Raw genomic sequence first — 25,858 nt, 5'->3', positions numbered from 1 at the left:
AAAAACACTGAAAGCTCTCTAGAATGGAATACAACTAAAAATATTTAAACCCTCCTTAAGATTTTCATACCATTTTTATGCACTTTAGGAAATATAATGGTCACAATGCAAACTGGAGGGAATTTCTGAATATTACATGCTATAACATGTTTTGCACAAAACTTATTTTTATAAAAATCCTACACACATTCTCTTTTAGAAGAGCTAGAAGTGTTCATGGCTTAAACACCGTGCATACATTAGTATCTAGTTCTTATGAATCTACATACCAAAAACCCAGCAGCCTAAGTTCTACTTAGTGATTTTTATTAGTTACAGGAAATTTGCAACCCTGACAAAGATGCAGTTACAAACTGAAAAAAAAAAAATAAAAGGAGAAAGTATGCATATATCAAAAGGAAAGATTATCAGGATAAATTATTCTAGGACACCTTCTAAGCAGCTAGGAGAGACAGCTGATGCTGCTGGAAAGGATTCCTAAGGTACAAGTGACTGGCTTTCTAGATTCCAGAACTCCTTGAGCACAAACTTAAACAGAGCACAACTAGGTTTGGAAAAGGTCTGAAGCTCCATTCCACAGTGACAGCAAAGAATTCTAGAATTCACGGATTATTGGTAATGCTACACTGTTGAAATTAAATCAGAGCAAGATATATTGTTTTGGATTCTTTTTACTTTCTCTTTCAGTGGAAGGAATCCTAGAAAGACATGTCTATAAATGACATTATTTTTGAATAATTATTAACTAAGATAAACTAATGAGATTCATTAACACACCTACTGTAGGCTTTGAATAGATATGGAGTGACAGCAAGTTAAGTTTGAAAAGGCAAAGAAACATTGATGTTTCCCACCAAACCCTACAGATATTGTTTCATTCTAAAAGTTGGCAAGGACCTATCTCCCAGAACTAGGGAAAAAAATCCCAAAATGCCAAAACAGATTGTTGCAGAAAGCCACTGATACTGTTAAAATAAGAATGATGAAAAATGAAGAATTTTACAGTATTTCTAGTCATGGCTGGTGGCTTCATTGATGCAAATGGCTGCTAGCCTGCATCCTACACAGGGCCATCCATGCATCTGGAAGGTGGCACGAATGGCAGTGCATCCACAATCACTCTCTTCTGGCTGCTGTGCAGCACTGCAGGTTTGCTCCATGTTTACAGAAGTTTAAATCAATCCATCACAGCCTGAGCTTTGATTAAAGAAATATGTCTTCTATAAATATATGCATATATGCATTTGTATGTACACACACACACACACAAAAAGGTATGTGTGTGTATGCATGCACATGATAAATACATGCATGCCTCTCTCTCCCTCTAAATAGATATAAATGCAGCAATATGAATCTGCCTGGTGGTGTTTCTTTGTTAACTCACTGGTTGAATTCTGTATTACCTCAGCCAATTGCACCTTAAGACTCTCCAGCTCAGCGAGGAGTTGATCCTGATTTTCCCTCTGGCGCTCCATTTGCTGCATGTGGCCCTGCCTCAGTAACTCGGTTGCCTGCTGGTGCTCCTGGTACTGCCGCACGAGCTCCTGCCGCATGTCCTCCAAGCGCTCCTCGTACAGCAGCAGCTGGCTGCACGTGGCTGTGTCTCTGTCCATGACCACCACCTCCCCGGCGTGCTGAAACAGTGCAACTACTTTAGCACCTTATTCTCAACAACTGCTCCTAGGATATATTTAAATACATTTCAGAAAATGCTTTCATACATGAAAGTAGCTGGAATGAAAGCATTATTGTGTTGCCTGCTTCTTGAACAGTCCAGGCTTAGAACTATTCTCCATTTAAAAAGATCATTTTTTTCCAATAACTTTCAACAGTATTAACTTTCATGCTTTTTACGACTCCTTTTTACTTGTATTTATTTTGGCTTGGCCCCATCCCATGTTTGTGAAATGCTAACTCTAAGCTTTACTATATGTGTTATCCCTTCCTCAGGCATAGCACACGGGAAAGAAGGGTAGATAATTCTGGTCTGAAGTTGTCAACTCTTTGAAAGGGAAAAGGAAATATTTCAATGGAATTTTCATCTTAATTTTTTCTTTGCTGTTTTTTTTAACACTTACTGGTGTTTCTTCTGCTGTAAGACCTTTGTTATGGGAAAGAAGTTCTTCAGAAATCGCTGACTCATGTGTTGTCTGTCCTAATATGCAATCAGGGCAGCTATTAGAATGAAGCTGTTCTCCAAGTGAGTTGATCTCTCCAGACTCCTCACTGAGCTCCTTACAAAGTGATTTCAATCCTTCTTCATTCTTGCTGCCTTTTCCAGTTGATTTCCTAAGAAGGCTGTCAATCTCTTCCTCACTGGGCTGCTTCTTAATTCCAAAATGCATTCTCTCTGGATGTACAATCTGCCTTGGTGCTTCTTCTTCCTTCTGCCTAGCAATTCCTGACAATTCAGTCTGTTTGGCAAATGCTACACTCATTGACACAATAACCTGAAAAAATAAGAGAAGTGTGCATTAGTTTATGCTTCACACCATCTCCTATTATTGAAGAAATCTCACACATGACCATCAACAATAAAAATGTAAGTACCAGAAGTTCCCAGAGGGAAACAAAAAAAGATAAAAGGACAAAGATATCTTGTTAATCTTGAAAATGGTCAGATCCTAAAATGCAGATATGCTGTATTTAAGCTAGGTTTAATGAACTGCAAGGCTGTTTTCTATTACAATAGATTATTTATCATGGAAATATCAAGTTGTGGTTTTTTTTTGAAGATCCTATTAGATTATTTCAAAAAGTCCTGGCAAACAAGCTTAAGAGCAGCCATGCTAAGCTTTCTCTATCTAGCCAAGCATCCTATGCAAAAGTTTGACTGACATGGAATTTTGGGCTGTGTAAAGAAAGCAGTGCCATGTGCTTGACACTTAGAACAGGTTTTTTACTTAACCAGAAAGAAATTACTGGCACTAACTAGCTGCAGTTGCAGTTACAACAGGCTGATAACTTCTGTGTTGCTAAGTACTTCTAATACAAATAAATCTCTTTTCCACTCGTGTGAGTAATTCTATTCTAGATTTAAAATACAATGATTTAGAGCATAAGCTACAAAAAGTGTGAAAAAATAGTATAATAAATACAGAATTGTTACACTTGAAAACAACAAACTTTCCCTTTCCAGAAAATGTTTGTCTTTTGAACTTAAACTGATCTTAACCAATGCAACATTTGTTTCCTCATAAAGAAGGGTTTTCTTGGTAGCAGATAAGAGAATTTTTTTTTACTCTTAAAAAGTGGAAACTTTTTTGAAAATCAGAAAGTAAGTAAATCCAGAAACATATATAGTCTATAAAATCTTACTTTTACTTTTCATGTTTTAGTCACCAGATCCAAAGAAAAACAATTCATTTGACACAACATATTAAAATGTACAATAAAATATAATGAGAAAATAATATTAAACTATTAAGTGCAAAAGTCTTTTGAACTGACCCGCTGATAAGTCTATGGTGGCAAGAAATACACTCTAAGTCTCTGGATTTTGAAAATAAATTCTAGTGCAGAATATGGTAGCATGTTGTCTATTTCCCTTAAAGTTTTAAACATTACCACTACCCATATGAACCCATATGAAAAGAAATTATGAGTTAGGAATAGGACAGATAGCTAAGAAACCCCAAAATGTTCCAGAATTTCTTAAGACTTTTCCATTCAGAAGTCAAATGAAACTATTCCTTGTAAATAAGTCATACAAAAGTTAGCATATGCTACAGAAATTGCCTAAACAGTTGAAAATGGCAAATAAAAATGGCACAGTTTTTAAACATATTTTAAAGTAATGAAATAAAAGTAATACCTTTGCTACTTCTTCTTCTAATCTTTCTTGGTACTGCTTTTGGAGCAACTGAACAACATCCAGATCATTCTGCATTTCCATCTCCCTACCAAGCTGTAAGAAAAACATGAAATCTCAGATCATGTATTTGTGATTTTACTTCATTATTTTCAAGTTTAAATCCAGCAAGAGATTTTTTTCCCTCAATTAGCTTTTCTTCATCTCATACAAATCACGTAATTTTGTACCACAACACAGAAGAACTAGATAGAAAACTTTGCCTTGTTTCTGCTTCAAAATGAATTTTAAAAGCTGAGTTTGCAACAACTCTCCTTCCAGCACTATTTGAGATGTTAAATGCAGTGAAACCAGGTCAATAAGAACAGAATCCACAGTACAAAACAATGTTACTATTTTGAAAAATGCAGAATTTTTGAGCCAGGTTGCCAGCACTCCTAGGGGAGGAATCCATGGGGTCTTTCCCATTTGCACTTGGTCTCTTAAAATCTTTGGGGTCATTTTCCAAATTTTTTCCTAAACTGTGCAGCATGTATGACAGAAGTCCTGGTATTTAACTTAAATTGTTCCTCTCATAACTCGTGTTTAAAGAGAAGTCACAATATTTTAAAGACTCCTGAAGAAATCTCAGAATTTGAACATTAATTCTCTCCCACTTTAGCAAGAAGCAGCAAACTGAAACATCTTGTTTCAGAGATAAAATAAAGAAAATAAATTTAAACCTAGCATCAATAAAGTTTTCTTGATCATAATTCCCAGATATGTTTTTCAGAAAAAATTAAATATTTGGCCCCTAACATGGACTGTCTAATAGTATAGTACAGTACTAGGACGATAACTACCTTAATCTACTAAGTATTAGTCCATATTTCACTTTAATCTAAGAAGCCAAAGGATATAAATTATGTCACTCATATATATATATTAGCTATCAACTGAGTTACATCATACCTCTAATGCTTTATCTGTTTTTTTCTGATGAAGATTTTCTGTGCACTTTACTTTCCTGAAGACATCTTTTAACTTTCTTTCTGAATCTGTGGATACACTAAAAAAGTACAAAAGCAGAGAGGGGAAATAATAATTTTTAAAAAGTCAGTATTTTACCCATGACTTGGTGAAAACCAGAATGTGTTAACTGGACCTAAACTTCACCACAAACTTTAGTATTATCTATCATTCTAGAAAATAATTAATTTGAGGCAACTATATCCATACAAGATGTCTTTAGATGTAAAGGATAGTGCCTGGAGTTTTGAAGACTAAATGTGGTCCACTGAGTTGAAGTTTTGAAATTGCTGCTATAATTCTCATATATATGAAATTACTTTTATACATTATTCCATTTATCAAATCTTCCTCTAGTAACTATAAATGCTGCGCTACTTAATTTGCAATGTTTATGTCATTTCTTTATAAGACTCTTAACAGCTCTTGAAGGAACAAAACTACAGCAGAGCAGTATGTTTATAAAGAATTGCTCCAGTTCTGAAGCAGAACACAGAGCTTTACACAAATGGTTATTTGAAACACTTCTTGAACGAGCACAAAGTTTTAAGCATTGAAAAACTGATGAATACCTTGTGTGGTCAGAGGACACCCCAGCCATCTGAAGCTTCCCCTGCAGATGGACAAGCTCTGTAGTGTACCTCTCTTGACTTTCTCTCAGCTGCTGCTGGAAATAGGACCGGAGGTGTTCCAGTTCTTGAGCATGCTGCTCCTCAAGTTGTTTTTTAAGATTCCCTATCTCCTTTGAACAGTATTCTTGAATTGTAGGATCTGTACATAGGTTGTGTGAAGCAGGGGGTGAGAAGGACAGAAAGAAAGAAAAGAAAAAGAAAGAAAGGAGGGAAGGGAAGGGAAGGGAAGGGAAGGGAAGGGAAGGGAAGGGAAGGGAAGGGAAGGGAAGGGAAGGGAAGGGAAGGGAAGGGAAGGGAAGGGAAGGGAAGGGAAGGGAAGGGAAGGGAAGGGAAGGGAGAGGGGGGGAGGGAGGAGGGGGGGAGGGGGGGAGGGAGGGAGGAAGTGGCGGAAGGAAGGAAGTGGCGGAAGGAAGTGGCGGAAGTGGCGGAAGGAAGGAAGGAAGGAAGACAAAGAAAGAATGGAAGAAAGAACAAACAAAAGTACGAAAGAATGAAAGAATGAAAGAAAGAAACTATATTAACTTCTTCACAAATATTTAGCAATGATGGACTGAACAATTAATGTAGTTAAAACAATTTCTGACATCCTGTCAACTACTTTTCTGTAATGAAGAATGATAACCTAATTTTCTATTCTACAAAATAATATTTGATATGGGTAACAAATTATTACTGTGGAAAACTAAAAAAATACTAAATAAAAAATGTATCACAGAATATACTTCTGAAAAAATTTACAGAATTAAGAAAATCAGAGTATTGTACTGCAAAATCAGAAAAAATCTCTTATGTTCTAGCTGTAGTAAGATATAAATCAGTTAAAATTAGAAGTCATTGTCTTTTCTTTCTCTCTGAATATACATACATTAAAAACAGCATATACATCTTTTTACCCATTAGATTCTGTGAAGGAGTCTGCAGACTTTCCTTTCCTATTTCCGTATGGATAGGTTCCTCTTCTTTCCTCCTTTCTGAAGAAGACACCCTTGGTTCCTTGACCTAAATAATAACCAAGTAAATGCAATTAACAACAATTTGTCTAGTAGTAGCACAAAAGTATTATATCCAGTGCTGTGCTCCCAGTATGAAAGGGAAATGGACATACTGGCAGGAGTCCAGCAGAGAGTAACAAAGGAGATGGGAGGCTTGGAGCATTTGTTGTACTAGGAGAGGTGAAGAGCTGGGCATGTATAACCTGAAGAAGGCAAAACTGCCCACTGGGTTCCTAAAGTATCAAAATTCAGCTGGACACAGTCCTTGGCAATCCTTCCTAGCTGACACTGCTTTGGGTGAGGGGCTGGGTTACATGAACTCCACAGGTGCCTCCTAACCTCAATCAGCCCACAATTCTGTGACGTGGACAGCAGCTTTCTCCATTTTCTCAAATCACTGCCTTGCTCTGCCACTCAACCAGGATACACACATTTTCAAACACTTCCTCAGTCATCCAGAAGGAATTCATTCAAGAGAGAAAATTCAAATGCTCATATACTCTATGCTATAAAAGTTTACCTGTTTACACTCTGCCATCAGCTGTGTTTGAAGTGCTTTCAGCCTGCTGTACTCTTCCATTATCCTCTGGAGAAGTGCATCCATACCTTCTTGCACAGTTAAATTACACAAAGAACCAGGGACTTTTAAAAAAGAGAATGAACATTTTACCATAAATTTTAACACAAGTGATTTGTTCACAAGTTCTGCCCTGAAGAATTGTCTGATAAACATCACAAAATACTGAAACAAGTGAAGTTCTTCCAGATTTTGAATGCATTTTTATATGTATTGATACACATGCATTTTTTTTGGTAGGATTGCTACCTTCTTCTACAAAAGGAGGAAGAGGAAGAGAAAAACCCCCCAATTTTTTTTCCCACCAATATCTATGAAAATGAAAATAGCATAAGAAAATATCCATAACAAAAATAAAGTGCTTCAGAATAATGAGGAAATGTCTAAAACAGCTATTTAAGCACATGCATTAGTACTTGAAAAAAGTAACGGCATAACTGCCAGTCTGAAATACTTTAAATAGGTACTTTTAACCAGCATGATAGTACGAAGTCATTACCTTGAGCTTGATCTCTGTGAACTGCTAATTCTACGCTCAGTTTTTGTTTCCCAGCAGGTTTCCAGAAAATTTCCTGTTCCCTATTAACAGCTTCTACAGTAGCTGAAGAATGCTCATTCTGACTGCCACACAAAACCTGCACAACAAATCAAACAAAGTGAAAAGTAAACAATTTATTATTATTTTATCAGTCACAATTCACAAAGAAAACAAGAAAAACAGGGAAAGTAGTATTTTGTGAACATTAACTTCTGTGAAAATGATGGCATAAATGTTCTGTTGAATCCTAAGAATGTAGACAGTCTTTAAAACTCCTGATAAAAGAAAAAGTTATGTGAAGACTTTTCAGCTAAAGCATAAATGCATATGTTTCCAAATCAGTATTTAATTTGGAACTGCCAAGTAGTAAAATCTTGTAGAGAAAAGCCTTCTTTAGTAATGTGGAAAGCAACTTTACATTTTACATGTCTCATTCTCAAAAGCTGCAATTTTACTTAAAAGAGGAATTCCTTAAAGCAGAAATTTGTATCTTTTTAGGGATTACAGCTCATCTTGTTCTTGAAGTGCTGAACAAATCAGACAAAAGAGTATGGCATAAAAAAGCAAGCAATGAACAGAATACTCTATTGTTTGTTGGTGCTATGTGGTCAGCAGAACACTGCAATATTCACAAGGGGCAGGCAAACAGAAGATTTATCCATATGATTTCTGATACTGGAAAAGAAACCGCTTGCTCAAATCACAGTGGGATTCTTTATTTAAAGTATTTGTACTCAACAAAAACCAAATTCAACTTAGAAAGTAAAACCATAATTTCTCCAACAGCTCTACAGAAGGATCATACAACCAGGCAGCATTTTTCACACTGTGAAATAACTTATGCCAAGCACTCTCATTTAGCTGCCACTTTCTGTGAGCAATCACAGAGTCCTGCCTAATCTCTCCTATGGTAGATCTCAAGTTAAAATTCTGCTACTCACTTTCCCAAAAAGGTATTGAAAAAAGTCCAGCCAAGAAGGAAAAAAACCCCCAAACCACAAACCCCATCCATTCAAAGTATTTTAGACTTGAAAACTTACAATGAGTGACAAAAGCAGCTTAATTTATCTAGAAATAAGTCTAATAAGTAACTCGATTGATGGTCAAAAAGTACCCGTAAGGGCCATCAATTACTGTTACTCTAGGAAAAAAGATATGGCAAAATATTATTATAGGTGGCTGATATTAGAATGAAGACTAAATATAAGGTTCAATTTTTGACTATGATATTTATTTACTAAAAAAAAAAATACAGACAGTAAATTTTTTAGATTGTTTGACACTTTTGTCTTTGAAAGATAAGCTGCAGCTGAGAAAGAAATTACTATCTTATGAGAGGTGATGTCCTGTGCATCAAGATGCTTGTGATATCAGACTCTTGAATCAAAACTGTACATCCAGAAACAAAGAGAAAGAAAAAATGTACTTCCAAACTAGGAGAGATGAGATCAACATTAGCTAGAAGATTAGGACTATGTGTAATACAAAAGACTTGTCTGGACAAGGACATAAGTTTAGGGGGGGAGAAAAAAACCCAAAACCATTCACAGTACTATTTTGGAAGCTCAGGTTTAGCAGTCTCTGTTTTGAGAACAATGCAAAGAGAAAAGCTGCAAAGACAACCTGCAAAAATAATGTAGAAAAATATGATGACTCACTAACCATCATTTTTTGTTTTCCAAATTTTCATTTTGAAAAAGGCTTTTTGTTAAGTCCTACCTGAGCCAGCCTGGAACATTCCTCAGTGACAGCCTCATTCAGCTTTTCTATGAGTCTTTGTGTAGAGTTCTCTTCATCATCTATGAATACAAATCATTCACATTATTTTTAAAAACTAGATGCACAACAACTTTTCAAAGGTCTAATTTCCTGCCTCAGTGAGGCTGCCTCTTCAGCTTGAGGAAGGACACTTTTTTGTCCCCCCCTTTATTGTTACAACACATGGACAGTTTCAATTATCACAGTTGAGCTGCATGTTCCAAGGGAGCAAGAGATAAGAAAGCTTTGTGTATTACTGACCTCCAGAAAGATAAAAGCATGCAGATACCTAGTGGAGGGAGAAGAACTTGTGCAAAAAAATTAAACAAGGGCAAAACGTGGTATAACAGAAAACCTGAGATAGAAAACCATCATGATAACATAAAAGCTCACTGGGGAAAAAATTAGTACCAAAGTTTACTTAAAGTGTGCAGCAATGCAAAGAAAAGAGAAAAGAACATGTCCAAAAATACTTTGCTGGTGAATCTGCTTATTATTTTACCTTATAGGTGAATCTACTATATTGTTCTTTACAATTAATTGAGCTAATATAAACAGCAAACAATGAGCTGTAATACTTTTGATTCCTTATTTTTTATATACTTTTTTTTTCAAGTTACCTCAGTAATAGACTGCATCTACTGAGTAAACAATTTGTTGAAAAAAACCCCTTCAAAATATGCTATATAAACAATTTATTGGACAGCTAGATGCACAAACTCTTGTGCTTCTTTGGTTGGGGTTTTTTAAGACAGCTTTTCATAAAGAGCTTCACTCTCATAATTCTGGTCAAGTTACCTGCTTGCTGAAATTTCAGGGTCTGGAGCTCCAGCTGATGCATTCTTTTAAGATCAGTCATCTCTTGTATATGATTATGAACAAGTTCCTCTTTAAGACTGCAAAGTGCACTCTCTTTTTCTGCCTTCAAGGACTCACAAACCTGGTCTACATGAGCTGAATAAACCAGGGACAGACAAATCCGCTGTGCTTCCATTTGCAGCTGTAAATCAGTCTTTGGATATAAAGACAATTAAAAGAGTGAGAAACAAGAAAATAGGAAGACCCATCTTTGGAAATTTCTGACATTAATAATGTGCTGAATGCAATGCTGCACATATGGTATGCATAAAGTAAATTTAAACATAAATAGTTTGGAAAATTGAGTTTTAACAAAATAGTAAAACACTTCTTCAACTTAGAATAAAAATCAAATTAAAATCAACAAAACTCAATACGCTTCAATTCCTGTTTTGCAGCAATAAAATCCCAATGAATTTTAACCCAGTGAAGCAAGAGCAATATCATTATTAAAGAGTAGTTAAGAAAGTGTACTCTAAACACAGAGAAAAGATTGCATTACTAGCAGGCGTTAAAAACATTGATTTTCAAGGCTTGTAGTTACAGACTGCACTTTGGGGATGTTACTGCCGAAGAAAAAAGGTGTTTGGGATATGCCAGCAGGGACCTACTTAGAGATGAAGTTTGAAAGGTTTTTAGACACCTCTGGACCACAACGAGTTTTAGTTGTATGGCAGGAAATTGTAAGACCCTTATCACAGCCTTATAAAAAACAAATCAACCAATCAATCAAGCACACAAAAAAGCCTCAACCGAACCATCAAAAAGCTAAAGCTCTTTTTTGTAATCTCACAACTGTTTCCAATGTGGCTTTGCTTGTGATTTTATTTCTTAGGAAATGAATGAATGCAATGTTAGGCAGTTGGTGGTATTAGTTCACTGTTAGGTTGACTTCCATAAAACAAAAAAAAAAAAGCTTAAAAATAGTAGAAGTCTGCTTAACATCTATTTCCACAGAACACTTAGTTGCATACACCTTGCAGCATGGTATTGAACTTCTATATATAAATTTATATTTATATGTAGATTTATGATTCCACCACCTAATTAAATACTGGTAACTCAATACTTAGCAATTTATATTGACAAATAAGAATCCTTTCCATGTTACCTACAATTAATTTACAATTCCGAGAAATAAAAGCAAAATTGTGCCAACAAAACTTAAGACAATAGTTAGAATCACATGATATGCATTCTCATTATCACATCCAGATACATTTCTTAAAACAAAATATTTGATATTTTGGTATTTCACAAGTTTGATATTTCAAAAGTTTGGTCAATGATGACTGATGAAGCTTTATTATTCTTTATCCTGTTTGAATGGGTACTCAAGAGAACTGAAAAACTAATCACAGAATAAAAACTTATGTCCAAAATAAGTTTTTCCCTTAAGAAAGTGAAAAGCTGCATCAAAATATGAAGTGCTCTGGTAGTCTTCTTACGGTTTTGTTGTTGCTGTTAACTTAATTAAACACAAGGGAAGAGGTTTTCTTTGTTTTCTTTCAAAACCCATCCTCATACACACTGCCTGTGCTTGTAATTCTGGTCATTCATGTAACCCCTTTCAACCACTGGCCACACCCTTTCCCCCACTGACACACACACCTATACTTCAAAGCATCCAACTGGAAAAAATATGATGCAAATTTTCAAGTGTAAGCTCCTACCAATTTTCTTAGTTAAAGTATTTTTTATACTGTTTAATGTCACATACCTGTTCTGATTTTAAGGCATCCACTTGCTGCTGAAGGTTATTTTCACTCTGTGTAATGGCTGGTAATGATGTTTCCTCTGTCAGCCTGTCTGGCATCCCACGCAAATGTTCCACAACAGACTGCTGCTCTGGTTTCAGCATTTGCTGGACCTCCTTCCTTTTTGTTACCTCATGGCTGCAGTCTTTACCAGAACTTAGATTACCTCTTGAATTTATTCCTTTATCAGCTTTACTCCTTGAACCAGGGGGTTTATTCCTACTTTCAGATGCTGGAGTAGCAGTCTTTAGAGATTTTCCTTTGGAGCATTTTTTCTTAGAGTCATTACTACTATTATTTCTTCTCTGAACATGACTAACTGTGACTTCTAGTTCTTTACATTTTACTAGAATTTGCTCTTTCTCATCTTTTAAGGATTTGACTTTTTCATTTAAATGACAGATTTCACTATCCTTTGACTTTAACTGTTCAGAGAGATCAGCAAGTCTCAGAGATAATTCCACTTTCTCACGCTGAGTAACCTGGAGCTTTTCCATAAGTTCTGTTGCATCTTTCTCAACAACTTCTCCAGCCTCAAATATGTCTTCCCTGGACACCTTTATTTCTTTACTCCCTTCAAAACCAGAGGGTTTAGTTTTAAATAAAACTGGTCTATTGCTTTGTAAGTGGCATACCTTTTCATTCAAAGCTTTAAGTTTGCTTTTATATTCAGCTTCCTGCTTTTTCTTGCTCTCTTCTAACTCAGTTTTTGCCTTCAGAAGACTTGCACATTCTTTCTGTAGTTCCTTATAGCTAGCTTCAAGTTTTTTCTCAGTCAATGAAAAGGCACTCTTCTGCCTTTCAGTATCCTCTTGGAGGATACTGTTTTGGTTTTTAAGTTGCTCATTTTCAGTAATCAGCTTTTCTATTCTTTTTTGCAAGTCCAAAATTTCTGTCTTAGAGGTAACACTACTGTTACAAAGTAAGTTTTCTTCAGAGCATACCAACATATTTTTTAATTTCTCTTCCAGAGCTTCATTTTCCCCCTTAAGGACATTATTTTGTGTTTCTAGTTCTGAACATTTTTTTTGAAGGGTAGCTTCTCTCTCCCTCATTTGTTCCTGCATCAACTCAGTTTTAAGCTGCAGCTCTTGTATTTCTTGCTCAAGGGTACCCTTCTCTTTTTCCTCTTGCCTAAGCACTTCAATCTCCTTCTCTAGTTCATGGATCTGAAGTGTCATTTCTTCAGATTTAGAATTTACAATAGACTGCTGTATATCTTTCAGGTTTGTAATCTCCAAAATCAACTGATTTTGCTTTGTGATTAAGTTGTCCTTTTCATATTGCATGGCTTCTATCTTTTGACTCATTTCATTTTGCATTTCATCTAATTGCTGCTTATGGTGTATATTCAAGTTGTGTTTAAGGCTTTCCATGTTCACCATGTGCTCCTTTTCTAAGTCTTCTTTAAGCCTGGAAAGTTCCTCTTCATGACTAAACAGAAGATTTGTCCTCAGTCTCTCTAATTCTGCTTCTTGAGATTCTGCCATCCTGTCCAAAACTGCATCCTTCTCCCTTTCCAGCATTTCAAGTTTTATTTTGTAATTTGTGATTTCTGCCTCATGTTTTACTTCCAAGTCTTTCCTAAATTCAGAGGCAGAAGCCAGCTGAGTTTTTAAATCTTCAATCACAAACCGGAATTTTTCAGCTTCATTTAATCTACATTCCATATCCACTATAGTTTGCTTGGCTCTTTGAACCTGCTCTCTTGAAAAATTCAGTTCTTGTAGAAGATCTTCAATTCTGGTTTGTTGAAGAGATTTCTCTGTTGCAATAACTTCCATCTGTTGTGACAATTCTTGCTTTATCTTTTCCCTTTCCTTATCAGCATCCTGCAATTTTGCATTCAATTCATTAATTTTAATATTCATTAAATGCATTTGATCTTTATTAATATTCTCATTAAAACACAGACTTGAAGTTTGCTCCAATTCTACTTTTTGTTGCAAAAGACGCTGCTCTATTTCTGCTGCATGCTGTTTAATTAATTCTTGCTTCATCTGTACAATCTGCTGGCCGTGCATTTCATCTAGTTCAGCCTGAAGTTGTGCCAGTCTCCTTTGTGTTTCTAATTCAATTCTTTGCACAATGTCAGCTTCAGACTGGCTGTCTTTATAACATCGTTTCTGCAGATCTTCCACAGTTCCCATTAATTGTTTTATTTCATCAGAACATTGTCTTTCTTTCTGTTTGTAGGTGTTAAGTTCAACTTTCATATTACTTATCTGCTGGTTCCTTAGGGAAACCTCTTCTTTCAATTCTTCAAGTAATTTGCTGACATCTGATAATTTTTCCTTTAGCTGAAATGAATTTTTTTCCTCTTCTCCAAGTTTTGCTTCCAGCTCTTCAACTAATGCTTCTTTTTCTTTTAATTTACTCAAATCTTCCCCCTCTTTTCTCTGTTTTTCCTTAAAAAAGAAGACAAAAACCATGTACTTATTTTTAGCTAACTATCTGAACATGTAAGAACATTTACAGATTAGCTATTTAGTCTTTCTTAGAAGGCTAGAGAGGCTATGTTAGTTATAAAACATAAATATAAATAATCTGTTGACCTCATTTGGAGGTATCCTGTATCCTTGGAATACTGAGAATCCCTACCCTACCCATGTCATCATGTCCCTCCCCTGTTCTTTCCAACCCCCATTGTCTCTATCACTTTTAGTAATATTTGATTTTTTTAGGTGGTTTCAAAATGTTTTCCATGAAGGATAATAAAAAAGTACACAAAGGAAAAAATTCATTCTTTGCTTAATGCGGAGAAGAATGTTCAAGCAGATAAAGTAATTTTTTTCTAAAATAATGTTATTTATTGAAGGTGTTTTAACACATGAAATATAGTTTCATAATTTGCTCTAAATATTTCAACAACTTTAATCAAAATAATACATAATACTGACATAAATTTTTCACTTTAAAATTATATACATATTATGTGTTAGTTAACAGAAACAGTGTCAAAAATTTGAAATTGTTGTATGCATTCTGTGCAGCAAACTCATTACCTGTGCTTTGGCTTTTTTATTTCAAAGGAATTACAAAATCCTAAAAAGTGTTTAGGAAAAGAGATCTTAAGAGTAAGGAACATACCACTTCATATGTCACTATTTTCTCTTGAAGATGTGTAATCTGCTCTTCAAATTCTTCATTCTTCTTTTGGTAATTCTTAAGCAGACTTTCTTGTTCTTCTAGCTGTTGCTGATGTGAAAGTATCTGTTGCTTGGCTTGCAGTAAATCAGCAGCTGTGCAACTATGGCTGCTGTTCCTTAGGGCTTCACTTGCCTGCAACTTGAATTTTAAAGACATAAAACCTAAAATACATCAGTTTTTCAGAAAATGCTTGTGCTACATACAGAAATAGTAGATCTTTACTTTCTTCTTCAACATCATAAGTCAAAGATTTCTAAGTTCTTTTAAAGGAAGTCAAACATCCTTATTCATTTGGGATGGCCAGCCAATAATTATTTAATAGTAATTAAATATTCATGGTGGATAATAATAACATAGGACAGCAGTGTCTCAGATACATCATTGTGTTGTAAAACTAACTACTTGCAGTTATGGAGCCCATGATCAGATTTTTAATAATAAAATCCCAGGCTTCAGAATATAATCCACTTGAAGCTCAAAATAAGCAAAATAATGTGCTTAAACAGCATGAAATACTACAATATTCAACTGCAACACTGTAAAGTGTAGTCTGTGTGCATGTGGCACCTCAATCACCATGCTTCTTAGAAGAAATGTCTTTCTGAAGCTTCTCTTTGTAATTTAAACTATCTTTTAATAACATCACAAAGGAAGCTTTTATTCAAAAATATAAGGACTGGAGTGTGAAGCTGTGGCCCATGGAAGCTGATGGCTGGGTATTTTGATTTCAAAGGGAACATTTCTGCCCAAAGCTCTGAGAGCTAACTACCCAAGTATTTTTCCACAGGATAACTGCCACAATTAAGTATTTATCAGAAGCTGTTACCACATAATGGGAAAGAAAACAGACTAATATTTATAATTTTACAGTTAATTATTCTATACTGTGACAACAACTGTAGGACCAGGAAAATGACTGCTGATCTATGCTAAGAGGCTGATCCTTGAAAAATGCACAAAAAATTTTCTGCAGGAAGTAGCTATTTATGGAACCTCCAAAGTGACAACTATTGTCAAACCCAAATAAATGTTGGCAGCTGTATAACTTACATGCTGAAACTGAATTTGCAGTTTTTGACTTTGCTCAGTAAGCTCCAAGAACTCCCTCATGGTTTCATCCTTCTCTTTCCGTGCCTGCTGCAGGTTAGTAGTGAGCTGAGTGATAATGTCATCTCTTTTTTTGATAGCAGCTTCAAATTCTTGCAGCTGTAAAAGATAAAATTTAAACTATTAATGCACATGAAAACTACAGTCAAAAATACTAGCAAATTTTAGTTAGGTAGGAATAAGTCATCCCTAACCTCTCTGTTTAAAAGGTGTCTCACTAGTATAGTTTTTATATTTTAACAAGCTTTATTTGTAAAAATTTCAGAAGGAGGGCTTTTTCACCCTCATTGAACAATGCATGATTTTTCCATAAAATATAGTTAACAAATAACAAAATCTGAACTTCTAAGAAGGTTAATTAGTTAAATATATAACTTGCTTTTAAAATAAAAAGTGTGGCCACATAAACAAACCATCATAAAGGAAGTCAGAATATCTACTAATGGTGTTTGTACAACTACTCATGTTCACACACTTTTCCCACAATAAATGCAAGTTACATCATCTCTCACTTGAAGTGCAACAAACAGCATTCATTTTACTAAAGAAGGGTATCCTACACTGTGAACCCAGGGAAATCATTCATAACTACACAAGAAAATCAGTTCAAGCTGCAAATTGGATGCAGGCTATTTAACAGATTAATCTTTTGTAATTTGTAATGATGAAAAAAATATAAGAGCACAAAAAAATTCTTTGCCAACTGTTTTAATCTTTTGTAGGATTACATTCAAGCAGTCAGAAATTCTACAATATGGATTTGCAGTATTTTTGTGTGCATTTACATAATCAAGTATCAGTATTAAGTTTCTTTCTCAATCTGAACTCACTTAAGGCTAATGGAAGCCTCCTCTCTACACGTTGCAAATTTCTTAAACCATTAGTAATATTCTGTAGGTGCTTTGTTTACAATATTCCCCCAAAAAACCTTCTCCAAGTTATATGCTGAATCTTGGTTTTTAACATGGTAATGATTCCAGATAAAATTCTTTTTAGAACACTGGAATTAACTCCAAAAAAACTGCACAGGCCTAATGAAAATACTAAATGTTTGTTATAGTAGAGAAAATCAGGAAGAGATCAGGAACTTAAGAGTGCTACACCTTTGCTTTAGTATCTGTTCAATGAAATTGAAAATGTAAATATGTTAGTTCCAAAGCACAACATGTTATATAATTTTCAACTTTTTAAATTCAATCTCTGTTCTTGACAAAGGCAGAACTAAAGCACACAATTATCTTCTCCACTCCCTTTTACAATTCTTTTGTTTCTTCTGAAAAATAAACCATATGTATTTCTCAACTGAGATATTACTCACTGCACCACTATAAACAAAAATACACTTCAACAATTAAAATATTATTGTACCACAGCCCCAAACCCGAAAACACTCAATTTTGTTTAAGTACATTTTTATTTTATTTTTAAAATTGTAATTATAGCCATTTTAAAAATGCAGTTTTAAAAAACATTTTCACTTTCTACTCTTTCAGGAAAGATTAACAAGTAGTTACAATCATTAGAAATACTTATTTTCTTTATTATGCTATGATTATGACTATTATGTTTAGCACAACAGATACAAGACACAGTAATTAAAATTCAACACCAGACAAAGAAATAATAAACCACCTCTTCTGGGGCAGCCACTTAACTGGTGCTATGGTGGATAAAATGACATCTATTATCACAGATATTATAATAATAATAATAATAATAATAATAATAATAATAATAATAATAATAATAATAATAATAATAATAATAGTACAGCAAAAATAACTGAACATTAGATTTTTAAAAATTTTATAGTACTTTGCAAAAAAATAGCAAAATACAATGACATGACCTGAATCCAAATTCAGGATTTCTCCAAATAGGAGACAGACAAGTAAGACATAAAGCACAACAAAGCACTGACTTGAGTGCACTGCACCACTGGCTTAAACTGGAAGAATATTCTTTACTTTAGAACTTAAGTTTATATTCCAATGGTATTTTTAAAGTAAGAAATGCTTTCCTGTAAACTCGAATTATTAGGTGTTTTAGATTAAAACATTCTGACACTGTTGTTTTTGCATTTCACACTGTGAAGTCTGACATACAAATACATTTTGGTTCAGTTATATTATTCCTTAGGGAGTAAAACCTAAGGTTATTTTGGTCTTGGAGGAGCAGGAAAACATTAAAGTCTTTGCATAAGTAGAGAAGAATTAGGACTTTTCTTGAAGAAAACTGTCTTCCCATTCCTAATTTGAAGAATCTTACTGTAAACACAATTCGAATTTTAGTCACAAAATACAGAGAAAAAGGACACACAATGGAAATGCCATTCAAAGCAACAGAACACATGGCATATGACTGAAAGAAATTACATGTAATTAATTCTATATCACACACTGAGTGCATTCTGAACAGCTACCATTAGTGTGAACTCTTTCCAGCGAGGCTCTGCATTTTTGCATGTAACCAAATAGCAAGTAGAAAGCAACATAAGGTAATTATACCTGTTGCAATCCTTCTGTACCATAGGCTGCCCTCATTTCTTCTATCTCTCTGCTTAGTTCTTCAATCTCTTGTTGTTTCCCAGCCAATTGATTCTCCATCACCTCTAGCTGTGTGTGTGAGTCCTGCATTCCATGCTCTGAATGAATGTCTCCAACTCCAAATTCTTCTTCCTAAATCAATCCAAGTTCCTTTACATGCCAATTTTTATGTTTTATCACAGTAAATAAAGTCAAGCATCAAATTCTGTACCACCTTAGAACATTAACATACAATAGAGCATCAAAGATCTTATTGCCATGGTAACCTCCTTTGTTAGTATAATTCACACCTCAAAAGCACTGACACAAAACGTTTCTGTGAGTTGTGCTCTGTAACTTTAGCCTTAATAGATGGACTAAACTGGTTTGCATTTCAAGTTTAAGGATACACTATATTAATACAGCAAACAATGCAGATATAGAGCACAGCATGCAAAGTATTAGTCAGCAACACAGTTTTTGTTCAAAATTGAGGTGTTTAGTATTCTCCATTAGTATTCCGATTCAATTTGCAATACTGTACCCTGATTAAGTCTGCAGGTATAGCTGTTCTTGTCACAAAACTGCAACCATTTACCTGTATAAAGACAATTTCTAAATACATTATTTGAAATAATGCTTGATTTTTATTTCCCCTTACTTGAGTCTTACGTGGCAATTTCTGCAGACCCATGGGAATTGTTATGCTACAAAAATTTATTTCATTTGAAATACAAAATAGCTTTCCATATAGCAAATTGCATCAAAGTAAGCATAGATAACAGGTAAAACACCCACAGTTTCAAAAATAAATACTACTGTCTAAAAACAAAAACGTTATTACCAATCAACATCTAGAGAAAACAAAGGAATTCAGATTTAAAGGTCAATGCAAAGCTTTATCTTTTAAATGATTAAAATACAGCACTATTGCATTTTAAATTACATGTTTATATTTTTACATATTATTAAACATAGTTATGCTTTCTGAAAGATTTCTATACACCACAAGATTAGTCTTTCTGAAAGTCACCTATCTCTTGATAGGGGATGAAAGGCAGTATCATAGATTTTCATTCTCAATTTGAAGGAATTTAATGAAATTGAAAAAAAAAAAGAAATTATACATTTGACATAAGACATTTGAAAATAAATCCTCTTTCACTCACCTAACACTGCAAGGCCTTTCAGCTTCTATGAGAATTTTGGTTCTACTGACTGTACAAACCAAAACCAGCAAACCTCCAAAAGGCAAGCACAAGCCAAAGTAGCAGTTATAGGTAAAAAAAAAATCCAAATGAAAAGAGCATGCTGGGTACACACGAGTAGCGGTCAAACAGACAGGCAGGCTCTTAAAGCAGCAGACCAATGTTCAAAAATGAGAAAGCAAGAAAAGCTGCATTTCTCCTCAGAGCTCATTATTGCATCAGAGTCTGAAACAAAAATAATGGTACTAGAAATGGAAAGGCAGCATAGTATTTCAGATCCAAATACTATGTTTAAATCAAAAAAGAAGCTGTACTGCTCAGATGTCTGCATAGCCTGGATCAGGACTTACTTACAAATAACTACCACGCCTGAGCAAATCAATAAGTGCAGTGTTATAAATGGGATCAATACAGTCATTGAATTTGTATTAGGCAAATGGACAAATCTGCATTAGAGAATCTGCAGAGCTGATACAGCGCCCTTTCAATTTCTGATTTTCCCAGTAAAAAAAAGACACCACAGAGATTACTACTTTAGTTTGGAAGGAATAAAGAAAATTGCATCAAACAGCAGTCCAGACAACTCATAGAGGCACTGTGTATCATTTGTATATTGCCAGATGTTTGCTCTACTTTCAGACACACAAATGTCTTCGCAGCGCCTGGCACCAACATCTTTCTTTATTCAGACTTTGGCACATGTCCCAGATTAACAACACTAGTAGTTTAATATAAACTACTATGAAATCCTTCCTTTCTCCTTTGCAACTCCCATTTTACTTAGGCTTAATTGATAAAGATGCAGTGTACAATCACTGTAATCTACCACAGTGGATACACTTCTCTTCCTATGAATCATGGCTATGTGAGACTATCAAAGACACTTTATAACAACAGCTAACAGGAAAGGCACGAAAGTCTTATTTCATTAGCTGTTCCCGACTGCTCAACAGCTGAAAATTCTACAAAAGACCTTTAACTTTGAGAAGAGATTTTGCTACACACGTTCAAATCAACTGTGTGGAACGTCAGAAATCCTGCTCCATTTCATGGGAGTGTAACTCTTCAACATCACACAAGTGATCCACACAGTAACATGGTAGTCCATGCTCTTCTCATCTGATACCTTCTTTCAAATGTCTCCCGGCAAAGCGTAAGTGGAAACATGACAAGGCAACAAATTGCACTGCAATCTGTGAAAAATACCCCAGCCCCACAACCACAGCAGGGTGCTGTGTTGAGGGAAACCTTGGGAGTAGCCTGGCAACCTCTAGTATGACAAATTCTGCTGTGTAAGAGCAGATAAACAGTTGGTAATGAGTTACTAGCTTCAAAATATCTTAAATAAAAAATAATTTTCCACTCATCTGAAATAGACGAATTCAGTAGTTCAAATGCCAACTTGAGTGTCAGTAGATGGCTAAACAAGGCCTGCAGAACTCTTGTGTTTTGACTTATGGTCCCAGTGATTTACCCATTTAAAGATCTTCTGCAAGTCTATAAATGCTCTTCATGTAGATTCTTATAATTTCTTCTTTAAAAGCTTTGCAGTTCACCTTTAAAACTGAAACATTCTTATACCTTAATTGCTTATGATGTGCTTAGTTACATACCCCAGGAAACAATTAAACATTGAAAGAATCAAATCACGTACCATTTTAACATAATGGAACCAAGAAGTAACAAGAGCTACTGGATAAAATTGCATGAGCAAATAATCACAAAATAAGAATAGATTAAATTTTACAATACATTACTCAGCAGTCACAGTTTTGGTGAACAAACAATACGAAACAAGTGGAGGTTATGGAAGTTTCAAAGGACATTATATCCGATTGTTCTTCCTTCCTTGCATTTTCAAAATAATTCACAGAGATGTTATTTAGTATTATAAAGTAAAATATAATCTGTAGTCTAATGGCTAAAAATAAAGGTTTCATTTCTACTGCATCAGTTAATACATATGCTTAAGGCAAACAAAAATAATCTTTCTGAGAAACACAAGGAAAACCAACCTCCACCGCTGGATTAAGGTAGTGATTCATGACAAATGCCACCAGAGGTCAGGATTACATTTATGAAATCACTGTATGCTATCTAATGTTCCTTAGACCTTGGAAGACTTGAAATTGTATCTCAAAAATAGCAGTAATAATATATAATGTGTAACTACTTACAACATTAATACCATTGCTACAGAGATTTCCCTCTATAAATAATAAACTCATGCTCAACATAAATCAATATATACTGTTCTGCTTAAAAGATTTATTTGATTTGGTAGTAGAAACATACAGAAGTATCTGGAACATATTAACAATTTTACCTCATGTTTTCTTTCCCCCCTCACCCATTATTGTACATTTTGGACTCCTGATTCCTTCCTAAAAATTAATATTTAGACCTTGATCACTGCTTGTCAATGTTCTTAGCCTCTCTTGAATTTTCTAGTTATGTCACAACTGACTATATGAAACTTAGCTAAAATTAGCAATTGGGTTACCTTGGGAAAATGAATTTCAGCATATTTTGGAGGTTTTGGTGGGGAGGGTTTATACTCCATAAACAAAGGTCATTTTTAGATTGTAGCGAAATTAGTTACAATCCTGTAACTAAGGTTAGTAACTTCTAAAGGAGAACCACTGATGTCTTTTTAAAATATCATGGCTTAATACATTTTTCTATACAGTAACAGAATAGCAACTGATTTCTTTATGGAGTAGTTAAGGTTGAGGTATAGAATTTCATCAAAATTTATAAAAACAAACAACTTTCTACACTTTGTATTAGCCATCTTTTCAGAGATAATACTTTGCATTTTGAAAAGAGAACCATGAAGAGAAAAAAATCAGATGGAACAGCTTTTCAGTTATACCATAAAACTGAGGCATATAGAAAATGTATGGGGGCAACTTTACCTTACACAGTTATAAAATCCCTCAAAATTTCAACTGTTAGGAAAAGCCTAACTTCCCTTAATTCTGAGTTTAGACCATAACCTTAAATAGCTAACCACCATTATCATTTAAGACTATGCAGGTAGGTGTCATTGCTGCTCACATGGAGGAACTTGTCCCAAAAGACAAGCTGGACATAGGAAGGATTTACCAGTCTTCAGTCAGCTACCACCTTGATAGTGTAGGTATTAGAAAGGTGGCTGAGCAAAATTGAAGAAAACACTGTATTTAAAATAAATTTCCTTTAATACAAGAATTCTTATATAAACATACCTTCAGTTTTGCTTAGGTAACTGTATTGCCTTTTAATTTTGTGTCTGGTAAGTCTCCTAAAGAGGGAAATACCTTATCACTTAGTTTCATCAATTCCTTAGGATAAGGGGCTAAAGAATTAACACCATCTGATTTAATTTATCAACAACAACCAGAAAACAAACTATTTACAACCTATTTGAATTTGAAGCATGACAACCTCAATTCAGCTTAATTTCTGGCAAAACCACTAAAAATAATACAGATGTTCTAATCTATAAGGAAAAGAAGGGTCAACAGGCCAATGTCTCCTCAAATATGGGTTTTCTTAGCATTATGAAAAGGAAATAATGTATTTGAAAAAAACCATAAGCTCAATAATTTATATATCTGCATAATTATGCTGCTACAGAAAAAATTTAATTTATTCTCATCTTCAACTGAAAAGGCTTCAGATCATTTTATTTACAGTGTGTCCATGAATGGAAGCAGAGCTTTTAATTATAAAAATAATATTACAGCTGATGTGAAACGTATTGAAAAATCAGCTCCTAAAATATTTGCATTCCTAAATGCGATGTCTCCCCATTTCAGATACCAACTAATTGTAATGAACTGGAATTAAAAAGAGTTTATTAGAAAAGATGGAAAATCTGACAGCTTGAGCGTGCTCTTTATGAGAGCCAGTATCATGCTACTATTCATAAGTTTTGTGTTGCCTATTTATGTCTCAGAAAATAACTCCCAGCAAGGTAAAAAGTCTTTTTGCAGGAGTAAGAACTGCCTAGTAATGCATCTGCCACTACATTTTTTAGGAAATTGGTAATTTTTGTAAGGAATATTCAGATATCTTTGTTCTTCCTATTTCTATTCTTCCTATTCAGCAATTCTACTCTTCTATGTCTTCAGTATCTGAAAATTTGCTCCCTAATATCCTCTGCGGGTTATCTATGGAAATCTTTGAAGAATGAAGTGTTTAGATGTGAAACTTCATGTTAAAATGAGAGCTTTAAATTCAACTGAAACTGAAGCCCCAAACACTAAAATCAGAACACATCCACAATTACCATGAGGCATTATACCACATGTTTTCTGTATCTTGTTGCCCTGTGCAATGACATGTTTTCTTCAGCTTTTGCAATCAGTCTCCAGCACTGCTTCCTACCACCTTAGAAGTGATCAGAATTTCATCCATACTTCATTATATATGTAATATGTCTCACTTGTCAAAATACATGACTATCAATGACATTGTCAACTGCTTTCAAAGGTTCATTCTTCACATACAGCAAATTCCATTTAAAAGTATCATATACCATGGTGATGCATATTCTAAAAAGCTGCACTACGGTCATGGCAGTTCTTCAAAAGTATGTGCTACACTCTTGATGGCAAACAGCAATGAGATTAATTTGATTTACTTCATCCCCTCTTCCTTGTTGCCAGGCTTAAGATTCTGGGTGCGTTTGCTCTAAACTGTTTAGCACAGAGAACTGCAAAACAAAACCCAGACTGTCCCCACACAAAGTGATTGATTGAGACATGAAAAATTGGATTTTCAAACTAAAACCAATTTCCACTGTATTCAGATGTTCCATGGCTGTTTCTTGCTGGCATGTTCTTGACCAGCATTTATGCATGAGGCAGTTTACTCCTTACAAACATAACTGTTTTATCTGACAGGACCCAAGTTCTACATACACAACTACCCTTCCATGTGACATAGATGACTTGTAGATCTCAATGTGTGGGATGACTCTGGCTAGCAGCTAAGCCCCTGTTCCAGCAGGGTGGAAGAGAGAAGAACTGAAGGGCAAAAGCAACTGAAATTCATGGGCTGAGATACAGTCAGCTGTATCTCAGCCCATGAAAAGAAAGAAAAGAAAGAAAACAAACCAGCCAAACAACAAATGATGCACAGGCAATCACTCATCATCTCCCACCAGCAGACTGACACTCAGCCAGTCACTGAGGCTGCTTTGAAACTCATTAAAATGTAATCGACTTGTTAAATGGTCTCTCACAGAAAATTAGTAGAGATTATGCCCAGCCAATAGTTCCATGGCTATACACAAAGCATTAATACGACCTTAAGGATGACACTGCTACAACAGTTTATGTATTTACTGCATTATTTATTATAGTAGCCATCCCACTATGGAGTTGACATAATGCTTGCTTTAATGGTACATTGATCATACCAGTAATAAAATGCAACAGATTTGTCCATAATATCACATCTGCTCTTTCTTTCCTTCTCCTTTTGAAAAACTATGCACAGCATTGCAGTAAACATGTAACAGAAAAGGTTGAAAGAAAAGCTGGGAAAGCATTACTTCAGTCTTACCTCAGAACTGTAATCTTCTACTGTGGTGGAAATTTCACTTTCCGGCTAAAATAAAATATTAAAATATTTACAATGATGGCACTCTAAAAATACTAAACAAGACATTTTCCATTTTACAGTATTTGAAAACACAAAGGTGTATGTGAATTTAATAAGAGTATATGTACAGCAAGGGTCACCTTCACTTACTTCCTTGAAATACCAGCTTTAACAAAGACATTTTGCTGTTGAACTATGATCACAGAAACACTATAATTACCTGATAAAATCTTCACACAACTACAGGTACAAAATAATATTTTGAAAATTAAACTTACTTTCCTGGGATTTATTTTTGTTTTTTTTAAAAAGAACTCAGAAGTATAATGTAAATAAATT

The 25,858-nt window shown here is 34.7% G+C and overlaps 1 protein-coding gene across 6 annotated transcripts in view; it reads right to left on the bottom strand.

Annotated features, from left to right (window-relative positions):
• Positions 1-25,858, bottom strand: part of AKAP9 (A-kinase anchoring protein 9) — a 105,217-nt gene that overhangs the window by 46,796 nt on the left and 32,563 nt on the right. For 4 of the 6 annotated variants that reach the window (XM_071428977.1, XM_071428979.1, XM_071428978.1 and 1 more), the window contains exons 3-18: positions 25,481-25,525; positions 19,261-19,314; positions 18,699-18,869; positions 16,135-16,290; positions 15,025-15,222; positions 11,898-14,342; positions 10,118-10,331; positions 9,281-9,360; positions 7,523-7,658; positions 6,967-7,088; positions 6,348-6,453; positions 5,395-5,593; positions 4,766-4,862; positions 3,818-3,910; positions 2,082-2,453; positions 1,407-1,637 (exon numbers count right to left, since the gene is read on the bottom strand). In XM_071428977.1, the coding sequence (XP_071285078.1) occupies positions 1,407-1,637; positions 2,082-2,453; positions 3,818-3,910; positions 4,766-4,862; positions 5,395-5,593; positions 6,348-6,453; positions 6,967-7,088; positions 7,523-7,658; positions 9,281-9,360; positions 10,118-10,331; positions 11,898-14,342; positions 15,025-15,222; positions 16,135-16,290; positions 18,699-18,869; positions 19,261-19,314; positions 25,481-25,525 (4,719 nt within the window). The remainder of the gene's footprint in view (positions 1-1,406; positions 1,638-2,081; positions 2,454-3,817; positions 3,911-4,765; positions 4,863-5,394; positions 5,594-6,347; positions 6,454-6,966; positions 7,089-7,522; positions 7,659-9,280; positions 9,361-10,117; positions 10,332-11,897; positions 14,343-15,024; positions 15,223-16,134; positions 16,291-18,698; positions 18,870-19,260; positions 19,315-25,480; positions 25,526-25,858) is intronic. The other 2 variants (XM_071428981.1, XM_071428982.1) reach the window with 2 other exon arrangements.

Source organism: Agelaius tricolor, unplaced genomic scaffold (genome assembly GCF_023055355.1).
Source record: "Agelaius tricolor isolate 1412-34295 unplaced genomic scaffold, bAgeTri1.0.p SCAF_6, whole genome shotgun sequence".
Lineage (NCBI taxonomy): Eukaryota > Metazoa > Chordata > Aves > Passeriformes > Icteridae > Agelaius > Agelaius tricolor.
The sequence above is the reverse complement of the archived record's forward strand: the minus strand, read 5'-3'. Positions and strand labels throughout refer to the sequence as shown.